Raw genomic sequence first — 16958 nt, 5'->3', positions numbered from 1 at the left:
TCATGTCTTAAAGGAAAAAAAAAAATCGCCATTCTTTAGTGTTTTGCATCTGTGTTGAAGATTGTCAGACTTATTTAGACACCCAGATCTGCAGACCCAAGACCAAATGGAGTGGATACTAAAATTCATGTTGAAACCAAAGTAGGTTCCATACACAAAGGCAACACGGTCTATCTGTCCTAATTTTTGCTCTGAGGAAACAAAATGCTGCTGCGTATTAAAATGTTGTTATTACTTCAAGCATTAAAGAAAGGAAGAAGCACAAGGACATCTGACTGCTGTCCTGTGCTCACAGCTAGTACTTCAAAATTTAAAGATCTGTTACCCTTGTTTAACTGGGGTGCTGTTACTTAGCATTACAATTAAAAGGGGAAAAAAAAAAAGAGCTTATGTTATCATGCTTGCTGTTCTCCTCAATGCATTTCATATCCAGTGTCCAATCTAATAATACCTGACAGCAAGAGTCCTCTGAAATACTGAATTCCTGGAAGCTTTTCGGAAAGAGGTGGCCAGATAAAGTGACCAATTAATGCCTCAGTGAAAGGAATACCTTCCGCCCTTAGCAGACAGAGCAAAAGGACATGCAATGAACACTCTCACCACATGAAAATCTCAATGGAGGCACAAGCTCTTCCACATGAAAGAAGTGACTCTGTACTTTATTCTACCCCCTTACAGGTTCCCTGATTGCTATTAAGATGCAGAGTCCAGCTAGGAGTCTTCCCAAGGCAAGTGCATTCATATCTTTGGTCTACCCTGTCAAGGCTGCAAGGAACGTAAGATGAAATCATATTGCAGTCTTCACACAGCTTGGTTAATAAGCCAGATGACGAGAGAATTCCCAAGGAAACCAGATCTTATCTTATCTAGTGTAATCAAAAAGAGCCTTGCAATTTTCTCATACACATCCAAGAGGCACTAGTGAATAATCTCCTTCAGTGAGCCAGAACAATAATCTCTTTTAGCTTTTTTGTTAAGATATATCTAAAAAAGAGCAACGTTTGTTTCAGCTGTTGATTTCTACGATGAATTACAATTGACAACTTATTTATTTTAATGACTGGAGGATTCAAGCAATATAGAAAAACAACTTGTTCAACCTTTTTAAACTATGCCCTTTTATATGTATAAAATTCAGTATTTTCGAACTGTTTATCGAGTTTGTTTTCCCAATTTACCTTTGAACATGTTAAGTGAAAAAAGAACATGATCCTGAGAAACAGAATGAAATAAAGATGAAAATATATGCATAATTTCAACCAAATCTTCTAGCATACCTCACAGAGAATAAGGAGCTTGAGCAGAAAAAAAAAAAAAAGAGTTCCTAAAGAGATCTTATGTGCTTTCTTACCATTGACTTTCCCTAAGCCTGGAGCTTTATTTTTCAGCAAAGTCACTTGGATCTGGGGAATGTTTGTGATGTTTGAGTTCAAAACAAATTTGAAGTCCACATGCCCAACCATACAGGCTTTTGGAAGAACCAGTTCAAAGACATGCTCATCCCAGCTGTTGCTGTCAGGAAAAAAGAAAACAATGACCCTCTGTTAAGATTCAGATCAAGCAGACAGCGTTACCCAGTGCATTCTCCATCTATGCATACAGTCTTTAAAAAAAGAAAAAACTATTTTGCATTAGTTAACATACACAGCAATTTCTAAAGTAAAAGCCTTTCAAGTTGTGATTGACCAGCTTCACTTCATAAATAACACTTTAAAAGATAATTAATAAAATAAGGGAGGGTGAGTCAACGATTGGATAAAAGCAGCAGAGAAAAGATTCCCTGTTATCTTCATTACAGTCCTGCTTCCATACTACTAAGAATACCAGTTTCGTTTCTAGAAAAAAATTACATGAGAACAACAACACACTAAAAAAGGATCTTCCAGTGGCTGAACAGTATAAAAACATAAGAGTAACTGCCTTGCAATCCTGCAAGTTGGTCTTTCGTATTGGGAAGTGTTAAACATTGTCACTTTTCAGTATTACAACAACTGCATGTAGGATGCTCAAAATACGAGTTTCAAAAAAAATAATAATTTGTTTTTTAAAATGTATCTGATAATTTATACAGCACGAGAAGTGCTTCTTACCAAGTATAACACACTTATAACAGATTCCAGGTACACATAAAAAAGCTCAGTTTTAACTCCTCCTGTTTACAGAGGATTTGCCCAATTCCTCCAATGGATGGAAGTGACTTACAGAACACATCCATTTAAGAAAATGTAATCTTTAGTTTTAGGTGTAGTATTAGTGTAGTGTTTAGTTTTAGGTGTAGCAAGGTGTAGTACTTCGCATATGTTTGCGTGTTCCTGTTGTCTGCCTACACACATATATTAATTAATAACACTTTCTAGTATACCACAGGCCACAATCTAGGTTTTCATGATTATTTAATCTTATTAAACCTTGCCTACTTCATTTTATACCACCAAACAAAGAGGAGTTATAAAGAAGTGTTACAACAAACCAGCAGAGTATATTGCTTAAGTAATTTCTATGTGAAGGTTATTTGGATTACAAGTGGACTACAGTTTCAATACTTTCATTTCTAGTAATATTAAAATAGGATCATAAAATGTATTTTTAAAAATAACTGAAGATATAACAGAGCTATTTCCTTTCAGATAACAAATAGTGTTCGTAACATGGATCTACACCGCAGGTAACCTGATTAGTGGGTGACATCCCTGCCCATGGCAGGGGGGTAGGAAGGAACTAGACAGTCTTCTAGGTCCCTTCCAATCCAAACTGTTCTATGTTTTTATGATCAGAAGAGGCTTTAAGGGAAACACTAAGACACTGGATAAGTAAAGTAATCCATATTTTTTTTTCTGCTGCAGTAAACAAGATTAGTCCTTCAAACTCATTTTGCGTATTGTGGAAATTCAGAACCAAATCTGAGAATGCTTTCATTCTCCCTTCAAGGACTTTTTCAGAAGTTATCCATCTGCCTTCTCTAGCATTGTTTCCACCTCAGCAAACCCAGATGCACTGAGGCCTCTGACAAAGAAAAGAAAATTCAGGGACTCGACTGCAATGGCAGGAAACAGCAGCCTGTCTCAGAAAAGCAGGGCTGGCAAACTAGTAAGTGGGCAGAACGGCACCACTATTCATGCTATGGCAGAAAACTTCTAGGCCAAGAGGAAACTAGGAGCCAAGAAGTGTAAACAGCATTTGCAATTCAGACAAACATGGTACAAACCACGCTGCTGTACACCTCTAGTTATTTATCGCTGATCGCACAGAAAACCAGTAACAGGATTTCTGAAATTGCATGCCAGCTTTCCAGAAGCAGCAGTATCAAAAATTGTTTATTTTGAGGGCTGGTCAAAGATGACAGAATACAGCCCGTGGCTTTGATTTCAGAAGGAACAGCAGAGAATTTTCAGCTAATGGTACAAATTCAGATATGCAAAATAAGAAAATTCATCCTACATCTCCAGGGAAAAGTCTGCTAGCAAGCATTAACCCTAAACCCATGTCCGAATCATTCATATCTTTCCTCTGTCCTGTAATATACTTAGCCCACTGCCAAACTGGCAGAAATCTGGATTTTTTTTGTTTGTTTTTTAAATGTGTTTGGATATTCCTAGAGGGGCCATTTAAAATATGGAGTGAATGAGACATTCAAAGGAGCTTTCACAAAACATTCAAAAGCCTTCTGAAACACTAAGTAATGTTCTGCTCATCCAGTCATCCAGTTTAAACCAAGTAAACTCTCGTACAATAGATAAATGAATAAAAAAAACTTGGTCTCTGTTGTACTTGGTGTGTTGGAAGATGCACAATGCCATATCAGATTAGAACAGCAATTTGCTTACTCTAGAAATATTTTTTGAGAGAAGTCAGTAGCAGATGCCCTGAAGGAAGTTTTAAGTATCTCTCAAAAGGCATACAGGGAATAATGGCCCTCCATGTAGGTCTCACATTAATCTCCTACAGCGAAGAGATCTTCTCATACCTGTGGCAATGAACAATCTAACATCATGAATGAAAACATTCTCCCTTTTAACCAGTTTCTGAATTCCCCATATCTCTGTTTAAACACATTCTTACACTCCTGTGTAAATTTTCAAAGAAGACAAAAAAATCATTTACTTCCTTGTTATCTTCTCATTACTTCAGTACGTGCACTCCAAATCTAACTTTTCTCTGATAGCCTGAGTTACTTTAACAACTCTTCTCACCTTTGGAACCCTTTTAATTTTATATTATCTTTTTAAAGAAGAACACATAATCAAGACTATGTTCTACATGCAAATGCACCATCACTCTTACAACTAACTACAACGTTTTCCAACACCCATTTTAATACCTTTTCTAGAACATCTCATCAATGTTTGATCTTCCACTACAACTCGGCTTTAAGCTGCACATCCATTTCCAGATATTGAACACTGGAAACCACATGAATAGCTAACTCTTCCTTCCTTCACTTATTTTCAAAAGGTATCTTATCTATCCATTTTACACAGACATCTCCCACATTTGAAAAAAATTGAGAAAAAGCCAAGACACTCAGATGTCACTGTTTTAGCAAAAAACAGTGGGAATTCATGTCCTTTTAAAAAAGGATTTACCCAATTTAACATTCGAGTTACATTTCCACTGAATAGGAAATATTGATATTTAGATGATAATTCATATGGTAAATCATTTTCTGCTTTTTCAGTTTTCTTTGTTATACAGCCTTTTAAAAACAACAAAGTAGGACTGAAAAAGTGTAAAATAATGCCCTTCCCTGAAATACATTTTCAGCTATCCCTTCTAGCTATTTGGGAAGCAAACTGCATTACTCATCCATCTAGACCTGTAATCCCGCATCTTGATAAGAATCAGCATAAGACACTCAAAGAAGAGATAAAAGAAACCACATATTAAGTCAACAAACCCCAAAATCAAAAAGTTTCTTCCCAGATATCTTTTAATTAAAAACTAACTTTGCTCTCAACCTTAAGAACCTATATTTTATCCTACAAAGGAACTGTAATTTGATCATTTTCTAAAGTGTCTTTCGGCAGCTGTTAAAGTTTTCCATTACTAAATAAAAATTTTCAACATTACCTCTCTACATTCCTATTTTACTGCACAGCAGGAGTAATTCTTTTCTTCTAATTCAACAAATACTAACAAGATTTCTTTTTTTATTCATATTTTAATTCACTTTGGTAGATTTTTACTTTTTCAACCGTTGCTGGACACACTGGATAATCAATAGTTGTAACTGAAAGTTATTTTGCATGGAAGGATCTCCTTTCCACTTGGCACAAACAGAATATTTCACTCACACAAAGCAGAATCACAAGATAAAGACAGCTTTCAAAACCTATAAATGCACTGCAAGTTTTTAACCATAGTTTATGAATATTTTAGTTAAAGTAAGTTCAGTTATTGTTAGGTGTCAGCCCTGGAATGCCTGCAACCCTTACCTTCCAGACCTGTTAACCCATCTGAATTGTCTCATTAACACGTGCTGGCTTTCACTTACTTACATACATCCTTTTTTCCCCTTCACATATGATCTCTAGATTCCCTAGTGTCTTTGGGCTTTTTGTTTCCATTCAATGAGCATTTAGGTTCTGCATTAATATCTAAAACGTATACATCAGTGGGATGGATGTGTAACAGCTTGAACCAAAGTACCTTGTAGTACATTATTACACACTTCTCAAAAACACACTGCAAAACTCATATTTATGCTTTGTTTTTCCAAGTAATTTTCAGGAAAAACAAACTAACAAACAAAAAACATACAAAACTACTTCAGCTAGGTTTTAACCAACTCTTCTCTTCAAGGAGACTGCAACACTGCTGTTCCAGCCTCTAAAATCCCAGAAGAGATCCAAGTTCACACACATACTATGTCAGCATAATTCATATCAATGAAAATACTGCCTAAATTTTAGCACAACAAAGGCATTATATTGGCTCAAGTAAACATCTCATATATAAAGAAGATTTTACTTGACAAGAACAGACATAGATCCACATTCTATTTTCACATTTTAAGATGAAATGCAACACAACTTTGTTTAGGACAACTATTACATTTACATTCATACTGGCACCTAGAGCTTGCATTTCCTGGCTAAAAAATTGCTAAGAATTTGTGTATACAGAAGAGCAAAACAGACTTTTTATAGAACAACAAGAATATCTAATTCTGGCAAATACGCTTGTCTAATTATATAAGGAAATGACAACTTTGGTGTATAAAAATATACAAATTCAGAACGTGATTTTTCAATTTGTTTCAAGGTCCATTACAACAACTACAGCATGAAGAGCTTCCTTGCAAACTATAAAATAAGGATTGGTATCTTTGAAAGCACACTCTAAAGCTTGCACACTATTTAAAAACAATTGTCACTTGAAATTTGTGGTTAACATGTGCTAGTTAAGCAATACACTATTCTTTTTTGTACCATTACCCTATTTACCTGTCTGTCTGTAGCTTCCAAGTTCGAGTGTGCTGAGCTGCATCTCCATGGTGCTGCTGGTGCAAATGCTGAGGATGCCTCCTTTGCTGCTGCTCTTGCTGGACTTCTACCCAACAGGGAGGGACAGTGGCTGAAAATCGTGGCGTCAAGGTCTCAAAACGGGTCAGTTCTACCAGGGACGTCAGTGTTTCAAGGGAGAATGGCTGGTCCACCAAAAGATCAACTCCTGAATAATTAATTACAGAACATACATATTTGTCATACAGATGTATTTTTTTTTCCCAGAACAACCTATAAACAGTTTGAAATATAATCAAACTGCTTTAAGTAAAATTAACATCTGTGTGACACAAAGATTAAAAAAGTACTAGCCCTGAAACCAGTATCCTTTGAAGCTAACTAATTTGGAGTAAGTTTTCTAAGAGAGCTCTATTGAGAGCTCCGAGCATGCTGTCTGAGATTCAACCACAAGCATCCCAAAAAGTAATTAGCCAGCTACACTTTGATGATATAAAGTTGATTAAAACATTTTTATACCTTTATGGACTCAGGAAAAAAAAAAAAAAAAAAAAAAAAGCCTTTTTATTCCGTGAAAATAGGCACAGAAAATTATTATACAATTAAAATATTTTTATCACTGTTGTTTAAAACATTACTTTGGCACCTGCTTATCAATGCAGACTAATTTTATGATAGGTCAGTAGAATGTTTTGGAAGCTCTCAGTTTAGCTTGAAAGAGGAATAAAGGAAAAACAAGCACGCTTTATATAATGACACTGTTCCTTAACAAGTATCTTGTCTTCATATTCAAGTCTTGTCCTGAGGAAACAGGTTTACAGGATAATAATCCAAAAAGTACTGAAAATTAAAATTTCTCAGGGAGACAAGCACCTAAATAAACATTACAAATGAACTCTAAAAATAATCAGGTTTCCTTAAACACAGAATTTGAAAATATTAGGCAAGATATGCACAATATCCATTTTTTAGATTTTGAGCATTTTCTCTTAAAAATACGTTTCAGAAAAAAAATTTGTTGTAAAGGAAAACTCACCACCAAAAGAAATACCACACCCTCAGTGCAGAGTCTGAACCTAGAGACTATCTTGCAAAGCAAGCATGAGTGAAATTAGAATAACAACATCACATCCTCCAGCTTGAGAGGAGAAAACACATCCAATTCTTCCAGAAAAGTGAAAAAGCTCACGATGAGAGACCCCAAGTCAGGCAGAAAAATCACTCATACTGCAGAAGCTGTCACTTCTGCATTTTAATATAAGAGGCAAGCAAATGCTGAAAAGATTAAAAATGCTTTAGACATTTAAATTTATAAATTCAGAAAACACCTTAGATTTTATCTTTTACTGACAAATATGAACCTTATTAACTGTATGACATTGCAACAAGAACCGAGTTCATAGCTCAAACTGTGTATCACTTCAGTATTTCAATAGATAGGATTTTTTTTCTAATTTGCTCTCCTTCCCCCTCCAGAAGAAACAGTTACAGATTCAGAGCAACCATGTAACATCAGCGCCTGAAGCTGAAAAATTATAGACTTAAGTATGCTTGACAGCACTGGAAAGTTACCTTCTTTTGCAAAATTACATGATTTTTATTGTACTGTAATAATGAGTTATAGTAAGTTGAAGTACTAGTAGCAAAATAGAAAAGGGGTTTCAAACTGGTTCCAAGTTGCTTCTAAAAAAAAAAAAAAAAAAAAGGCATTTTTTACATTACTTTGGCACAAAAATACCCTTTCCCTTAAAAGGAAATTATAATTTTAACCTAATCAAGATGTATGACCTGATAGCGTTAACAGATTTCCTTCTAAAACAATACCCTTTAAAATGCAGTCAAGCTGTAAATGCAACCCTTCCAGAACGCCTACAGTGGAGAAACAAACATGAACAAAATACTCAATATAATGCAAACAATATACTGACAAAAGCTTGTGCTTGTCACTGTGGATTGTATCCTGACCACAGTAGCTATTAGCTGCAGTTTCAGAGAACACTCAAGTGATTTCATAAAAACACCCCAATGCTGTCTGCCTCCAACTGTGACATAGGTTAAGGCTTTATGCTCCGTCAGATCAGCCTACAAGTTTGGTTCCCCAAAACAAAAAGCTTTCTGTTGAGCTATGTCTGTCTGAAAAACATGCAAAGAAATGGATGAAAACATTTCTTCTTGACATTTGATACCTGGATTAAAAGAGAAGCAACAATGACGTGATGGATGTTGGGGGCAATGTCTGAGGATGATCCCTATCATTCTGACAGCTTCATTACTTCAGACAATGTTTGCACAGTCCTAGCAATCACTCACACACACATTAATACTCCAGTATTACGGGCCCAAGTATTCTTAACCCAGGTAGCTCAGACTAAGAGCTCTGCAATCTTTTAGGTTTAACCTCCTGGCTAGCCCCTCATTTGGGGGCTGGTTTCCAGTGATCATTAAGCTTCTCTCACAGCTTCTAGGAGCTCAGCCTGAGACCACAGCAGAACAGTACTCAATCTGTCTGAGCACTGCTGTTTCCAGCATCTCACTGGGAACAAGTACAGACCAAGATCAAGCAACACTGCACTCCCTGAATTGTATTAGTGCTTCGAGAAGACCTGCAACTTGTGGGAAATTTAAATATACAACTATTTAGAAGTCCATGCATAAGTAAACATGTTGCAGCCATATTCAAGCACAGTCTATACTGAAGGCTGCATGGAGAAGAGAAAGAGAGTTAAAGAAAAAAAAATGCCATCACATTGCTGGCAGAATTTAAATGGTAATTATCATCAGTTTGATTCATCGGGTTAGTCAAAGTTACCCTTGGAGTAGAAGTCACTTAAACCTGATGATAAGCTATTATAGAGGGAATGCATCTAATGAAGCAGATTTTTGTCCTGAATATTCATGTTCTCTACGAAGATTTTACTGCTTTATTTGCCATTACCAGAAGAAGAAACATGCAGAAGAAAGCCACAGCCTTCCTTCCCTCACATATGTCTAGCAGTTCATTACTTAGCATTTTCAAACTTCAGGAATGGCTCCTCTGCAGAAAGAGAGGAGCAGCACAAGAAATTCAGTCCTAATGCAGAGCAGAAGACAGCAACTGCTGTAGTGCTGCTTACAGACAATCTTATACCAAAAGCCAACTTTTCCTTCCCTCCTGCTAAGTAAAATCAGGGATCTTACAGACGGAGTATGAACAATGCATCACAAGGCCGGATGCAAGCAGGATTTTGGGGAGACAGAAAGCCAGCTGGTGGCAGTGAAGATGCCATTTATTATCCAGAACCATCCCTGTATTGCCACTCCCTGCTTCTTTGTCCTCTGCACCTGCAGTAGACACTCCAACATCACCCACAAAAAACAGACATCATTTCTCTGACAGTCATGGCTGCAAGATTAAATTATATTCTACTATTGCTTTGTCTTCATACTTTACAGATTTATTTTTTTTTAATTTAAGAGTCATTGTTTCCCCGCATAGCCATACTTTTGTCCCAACAAATATGACCAAAACCTCCAAATCCCAACTCAGCTAAAATAATGTGTCTTTATCAACAACAGCTGCAGGTTAAAACAAAATGAAAAACATAGTAGTTTTACAGTTCTCTCATCAACAATTCCCCCAAACCAACAAAAAGTTAGACTAAGAAAGATAATTCTAAAACCTCAACATGACTCAAATCTTCCTCAAGCTTAACCAGCAAAATTAGATTTGTTAAGTCTTAGTGCCAAATTATTTACAACAAAGTATACTTCCTGTGGACTGAGAAAAGAAGTGAGGGCCCCCCAGGAGCTCACATAATCTGCACACTCACTGTTTTCCCCTACAAGCAGGAGGAGACTCTCCCTTTTTCTCCCTTTTTACCTGACTACCTAAAGAAATATTACCTCTCCCCAAATCACCTGTTTTACCCAAGTGGGCCAGGATACTACAAAAGGAAGTAGATGGCAGAACTGGTGTACAAGAACTGCAGTAAAGACCTAAATATCATGTTTAAGCTAAAGATGGAATTATTGGTATGTAAATGACAGCAGAATTTGAGCAAGGCTCAACCTAAATCAGCTATGAGAAACAGAAATCCAGGAGTTAATATCTTAAGTTTATTTCACAACAGCAACTGCACTACTTCAAGTATAGACACCATTAACTTCATTGTGTGCAACAAGTCTTACCAAATAAACTTTGCACAGTTTTCTTAAGTAGAGCTGTACAGCTTCTGCATGAAACGAAGACAACTTCAGATGATGAACATATTATTTTTGTTCCAAATAAGCAGTTCAAGCCTATTTAAATTGTGAGGGAAGTTCAGTGTCTGTACAATTACCCGTGTTTTTCCTTGTTTACCCTACTTATGATAACATGCAGGGGTTGGAAAAACAATCAGTTACACAAAAGTTTTTTTGAAAATCAGGAAGCGCTAAAATGTTACACTTGTACATAAGCAGTGACAAATATACAAAAAATTATAGTACTCAACCACAGGATAATTAAAAAAGTATAAAACAACATGTTATTAATTAACTCACAATCATTTTACCATGCAACTTCCAAGAATAATAAAAACATTATAATTAGGTATGTTTAAACATGTACAATGTACCTGTAATGCCTGGACTAGAAGGGTTAGATAAGGGCTTGGCGCCTTCTGAAGACTGTTCTACACTTTTGGAAAGGGATCCATCTACCAGTATATCAGCTTCATCTATGTCATCACAGGTTCCTCCAATCTGAAGGAAATGAAGTTCTCCACCTAAAATCACCACAGACAATGAAAGAAGCAAATTTAGACAGGCATACAGTTAATCTTGATTCATAAGACAAGCTTCCAGACAAAGTGCAACACAATTATGACCAATTATATAGGACCTGGAACTGGTATTATTATACATGAAAACTCATTTTGCTTTATTACTACATTTTTCAGGGTGAACTACAAAAATACTAACTTCAGTTGTAAATGTCATAAAAGGAAAGAAAATATTAGGGGAGAGGTGGATAAAAGGCAATTAGCTGAACAAGTCCCAGTAGAAACCCCGATCATAACGATTGCGATACTTTCCATAACCCAAATCATGAGTTAATCAGAAAATGCTCCATCACGTCAACTGAGGCCTTCACTACCTTGTTTGTACACATTGCATAAATTTCCTTTCCAGGTTCGATATCTGAGAACTGAACAAGTCATTTTCCCACTGAACTCTCCTAATTAAAGGGCTCTTTATATCATTTTATCAGACTTGGAATAACAACACTGATGAGTACAACAGTCAGAATGGCAATTCCAAAATATTCAGTGGACAAAATGTTTTGGTGGAATCCTGAAATCATTCAAAGAAGTTGCCCATTACAAATGACTGAATTCATCTGTGCATATCACCGGTGGTAAACAGAAATCACCGAGAAAGAATGCTCAATTTTATGTAAGGTCAGGGAAGAATGTTTTTAACAGTTTCAGTAGTCACAGAAATCCTAATTACTGGGATGTATACAGAGAAAAAAATCCTGGAAGGCCTTCTATGTTTTTTTTCTGAAAATCGATAGCAGAATGCCCTTCAGCACCTGACTCGTTATGAAAAACCCTGCTAGGCAAACTGTCCAGGTAAACTGAAACAAACAAACTTGAGATAACATAGGCAATAAAAATCCAAAATAAAAGCATAATCAGCAGGTACATGTTTTGCACTGGGTGAGCAGGAGGAAGTAAAACACAGAGATAAAAAACAGAGAGAAATGGTGCAAGGTTTTACTGAATCCCAGTTAGAAAGGCCCATTAAAATGCCTTAGTAACATTGCTGTTTTAACAAGACAGAATAAAAAGAGGAATATTAGAGCTTGAATCACCAAAAAGGAAGAACCTCTCAACAGCCAGAATTGGCACTGCATGCTGTGAGAAAATCCATCTAGGGTCAAAGTGATACTGCATGAAAATAGGGTTCCCAGTGTCTGAAGGGACCTAAGATTTACTATCCATATTTTTCTTTTCATTTTATCTCTTTAAAACAGATATTTTATTAAGCCACTAAGCCATTTGCGATTGGGCCTTTCTTACCGAGATCCCGTAAGAAGCCCACACTGCCTCTTCTGCCCTCCACACACCTACCCCGATGCAGAAGAGTATGTCAGCAGTAGATGCCAAGAGTGGAGAAAAAAAAAAAAAGAATAGTTCTAGTAAATAATGCTTAGAGTGAACTTCCTTAAGATTATATAGCTCACAATTACAGCAATTAGGATTATACAGCTCACAATTAAATAGCAATATTCTTAAACAATGAGAATTAGGGACATGTTAGGAAACTCAGCTTCATTTGGTGATAAGCCAAACCTCAGTTCTTTCCCATTCTGTTTACTGCTCAAAGATCAATGACTGGAATCATCTCAGTGATCAAAACCTGAGAATCTCCTGTCCTGGAAATAAGCACAGCCAAGTGAAATGGAAGTTCAGACTGACCTGACTGTCTGCCAGTTGTAAGGCTGAAGAGCTTAGGGAAGTTCAGATTTATCTAAGGGAATGTTATGCCAACGCTTCTCTTCATCTGTAGATGGTTGGGTTTGTTTTGTTTTAGCCAAACATCATTTTGGAATTGATCATTCTGGAATTGATCATTAGCTAATGAACTGCCAATAAACTGCTAATTGCTCATAGTAGCAAGTACTGCTAATTAACAGCAGCAAAAATCTAACTTGTGCTTTTATCCATACTACAAGAGGAAGAACAAGTCCCCACATTAATAAAAGACTCCACCACTCTTCCAGGAAAAACTGTGCTAAACTTGAAACGTCTCACTTATTTGTTGTTTTTAAAAAGCTTCTGTAAAAAAAACTTTATCATGAATATCAGCAATACAGTATTAGCCTATAAACTAATCAGTGCCTTTGCAAGCTTTGCAAAACCCTGCAGGGGGCTTTGCTTCTTTGTCACAAAAGAGGCAGTTGTTCTTACAGAACATCTGAAGATGACCTTCTGGTGATGCATGCTTATTTGTTGTAGAGTTACCATAGCTCCTATAGCCAAGTGCCAGGAAAAAATCTGTACAAGAGTCAATGCTGATTTGTCATCCTTGCTTTATTTATTTATTTACTTCCTTGTTTATTTGAGTTCTTACTGGCTTTTGGTGCGTACTACCAGACTGAAAGGGACTCAGTCATCTGGTACTTTCTAATTCTAATAGTAAACACCGTAATTAGTAGTTCACCTGAAGACTTCAATGCTTCTATCACTTTTGGACAGAGATGACAAATGCTTCTGTTGCACTAGCGAGAAGACATGACAGCTCACACTGACCTTCTCAGTAATCATAAAGGAGAATAATTAGAAAACAGTATCACTATATTTCCTGAAAATAGGCAATGCATTCAAAACATCAGTAATTTAATTCCAAACTGTATTTAAAATCTGTGACTTGCTCAAACTCAAGAACCTGGTGGGTTAGTTATACAAATGGAACACAAGAATCATAAATCCATCCAAATGAATCCCAAGCTTCCTTCCAGTGAACCACTGATCAGTTCCAGGAAGGCAGTATTGGCACAAGTTAGAGGACATGTCGGAGATGAGGCCATCGCAGTCAAAGCCAATCTGGCGAAGTGTTTGATACGCTGAAGGTGTCCTGCATCCTGGCAGGAACTTGGAACAATGACACAGATGTTGACAGCTATCACATCACAAGCACACAATCAAACAATACCCAAATAGATACAGGCATTATAAACACTAAGCCGTATCACGGGCAACTAGCCACTAAACAACTTCAGTCCTCCTTGTCTAGCCACTGGGTTGCAGAGGAAGGGTTAGTTCCAACATACCAGTTGGGACCACCTAGAAAATTTCCCCAAGAAAGCTTCCCAAAAGCCTCACTCTAACAGAGCTTTCTCTATTCTTGGACATTTCAGCTGTAAAATTCCATCCTGGGTCATGAAAAAATAGAATGCAATTGAATAAAGACAAGTGAAAGTTACCATGCCGGGTAAGAAATAATTAAATGCATTATTATGGGAATAAGAAAAATCAGCTAGCCAGCAGTTCTGTAGAAGAGGCTCTTGTGAGTCATAAGATAAACCCGATTCAGTTTCCTGCTCCAAAGTGCAAACATCCTAGTGTGTACATGCACACACGGTATGTACAGATTGCAGAGTTATTAAATAGAAAAGAAAAATTCCTTTGAAGACATCTGTAGGATTACTGTGTCTGTTTTTGGGTCAAGAAGCCTGTGGACCTGAGATCTTTTGGGAAGGGAGAGCGATGCTTTTTTCTTCTTTCAAAGCCCCTGAGGGAAGTTTAAAACAACTGGAGGTATTCAGCTGATAAAAACAAATGGGCTGGAGGTCCCCACTCCCTTTTTTGTAGGGATTTTTGCCATGTCAAATAAGGACAGCACAACTGACTCTGTTCAGCACAGACAATACAGACTAGAGACCAGAAAAAAATATTCATCATGGACAATGTGCATTAGTAGAAATTCTGTGAACAGGCTGTTACCTCTCCAATGCGGAAGAAATTCAAAAACAGGTTGATCTCCTTCTGAAAGGTAAGTGTAATTGTTCCTGACCTTAAGATGATCTCCTTAGGAGCATTTTCAGCTAGAATCCTGGCAAAAAAACTCAGCCCCTCCCATCCCCATTAGATCCCATCACCTATGAAGGCAGAAAATTGAAAACACTTGACTGATTCCTCAACAGATATGCTAATGTACAAGGCTGACAAAGCCTAGTGACAGAGACAAATAAAACATGAAAACAAAAACAGAAAAAAAAACTACAGAGTGATAAAAACACTACATACAGCTCAAGAGCAAGAAATTTGTTACAACTGATTGGCACAAGATTTGGTGGCATTTGTTCTGAAATGTGTGGAAGTGCCATCCAGTTCTGTCAAGCTTGCTACAAAAAATATTAACATATACAACTCATTTTTGACAAGACCAAACTTCAGTCTAAAAAATCACTACTTTCTCAACAAAGGAGAGTGACAAAAACTACTGTTACATTGTAGCACCGTAGGCAAGAACTTGACAAAATTAGGTACACAAAAAGAATGCCCCAAAACATGGCAAAATAGACATCTAAAGAAAAAAGTGCTTATAGATGAACATATAAAACAACTGCTATGGGATCAATGTGCAGGATGGATTACATACGGTGTTTGTGGTCTTCTTTTACAGTTTCCAATTCTGAGTAATTTAGAAGAAGACAGCAGAACTGATCCAGCATGCTCTAAAACATGACGTGCAAGAAGCTGGTCATGCGACTGCAAGTGGGGAATTTTTATATGTAGACTTTGAAACAACATAGGTAGAGGAGAGGATTGCTAGAATAAAAAAGCAGTACAGTTCTTCCTTCTTATGATGAAAAAAGTAGAAAAACTACTTTTTTCTTCCCACTGCTTTTTCCCCAAACTACATTAATAATTAAACTGAACATATAACTAAATTAATTTAGGGAACTACTGAAGAACCATTTTTTAAAACAATCAAATCAACCTTCTGTTGAGACTTTTGCTAGATGTAATGCAAAACCAAATACTAACACTTTCAAGAGGAATCAATATGGAAATGATTTACTGCAAAACTTCACTCGCTATGGTATTTGAAAAGTAGATTTGTGAAAGAATTGAATTGCGAACTTCAGGCGAGCACAATCCAAGAATACTTCACTGACTTGAACTACTCAAGTACTCAAAAGCCACTATACAGATTTTAGCACCTCCTTAATCATACAGTCTGGGTGAAAATTGCTTTATTTATCGCAGCAACACCCTGAACGTTTCTACTTCTGATACCTTTTGATTTATTTGCAATGCCACCTCACTTTCCTGCTTGTAATATTTCTTCCAAAAGCTTCAGACATTGAAGTTCCTAACATCGGTAGAAGTGAAAGACTAAGGAAACAACCCAAACCAACCCAAGAAAAGAAAACAGCAGAATGTATGCTGTGGACTGTTTACTTAAGCAATTTTTGGTAGGCCTGTAATAATTAAAAGAAATACAATTAGATGAAAGCAGACTTAAAGAGTGCGGTGATAACTGTAGCCCTTGAGATTACTCGTCCAAAGAGAATTATATCTGGTCCTCTCAAACACCAGATAATAGAGTTCAAGTACCACTAGAAGACCACTCCACTGCTGTCAGCCTACTGCATAGTTTAATAATAAAGAATATTTTGGATGCTACCAAATTTAAGCTAAGTTTCATACTAATGACACAATACAAAAATGTTTAAAAGCTCCAAGTGATAACAAAGTAGTGCTAAGAGGGATATTAACCATAGTTTACCTTGGCCAAGGGTAAGAGAAGAAAACAAAATACAGAGAGATTAAAGTCTACTCTTTGCTTGACAGAACTGGAAACAAGAATATACTTCAACACCTCACCCCAGGGGTCAACTACAGACACTCCTTCACAGAGAAGCACCTGAGGCTGACACCAAGATGCAATATTTTTAAGTGGGATAAGAATAATTATTCCCAACCCACAAAGATGACTGACATCAAATGCACGTCGAAAACA

General features: G+C 36.7%; 1 protein-coding gene across 6 annotated transcripts in view; it reads right to left on the bottom strand.

Moving 5' to 3' along the window:
• BIRC6 (baculoviral IAP repeat containing 6) overlaps positions 1-16958 on the bottom strand; it is a 175732-nt gene that overhangs the window by 127910 nt on the left and 30864 nt on the right. For all 6 annotated transcript variants that reach the window (XM_035322410.1, XM_035322411.1, XM_035322408.1 and 3 more), the window contains exons 11-13: positions 11057-11206; positions 6444-6669; positions 1352-1512 (exon numbers count right to left, since the gene is read on the bottom strand). In XM_035322410.1, the coding sequence (XP_035178301.1) occupies positions 1352-1512; positions 6444-6669; positions 11057-11206 (537 nt within the window). The remainder of the gene's footprint in view (positions 1-1351; positions 1513-6443; positions 6670-11056; positions 11207-16958) is intronic.

This window comes from Oxyura jamaicensis, chromosome 3, assembly GCF_011077185.1.
Source record: "Oxyura jamaicensis isolate SHBP4307 breed ruddy duck chromosome 3, BPBGC_Ojam_1.0, whole genome shotgun sequence".
Classification (NCBI taxonomy): Eukaryota; Metazoa; Chordata; class Aves; order Anseriformes; family Anatidae; genus Oxyura; species Oxyura jamaicensis.
The sequence above is the reverse complement of the archived record's forward strand: the minus strand, read 5'-3'. Positions and strand labels throughout refer to the sequence as shown.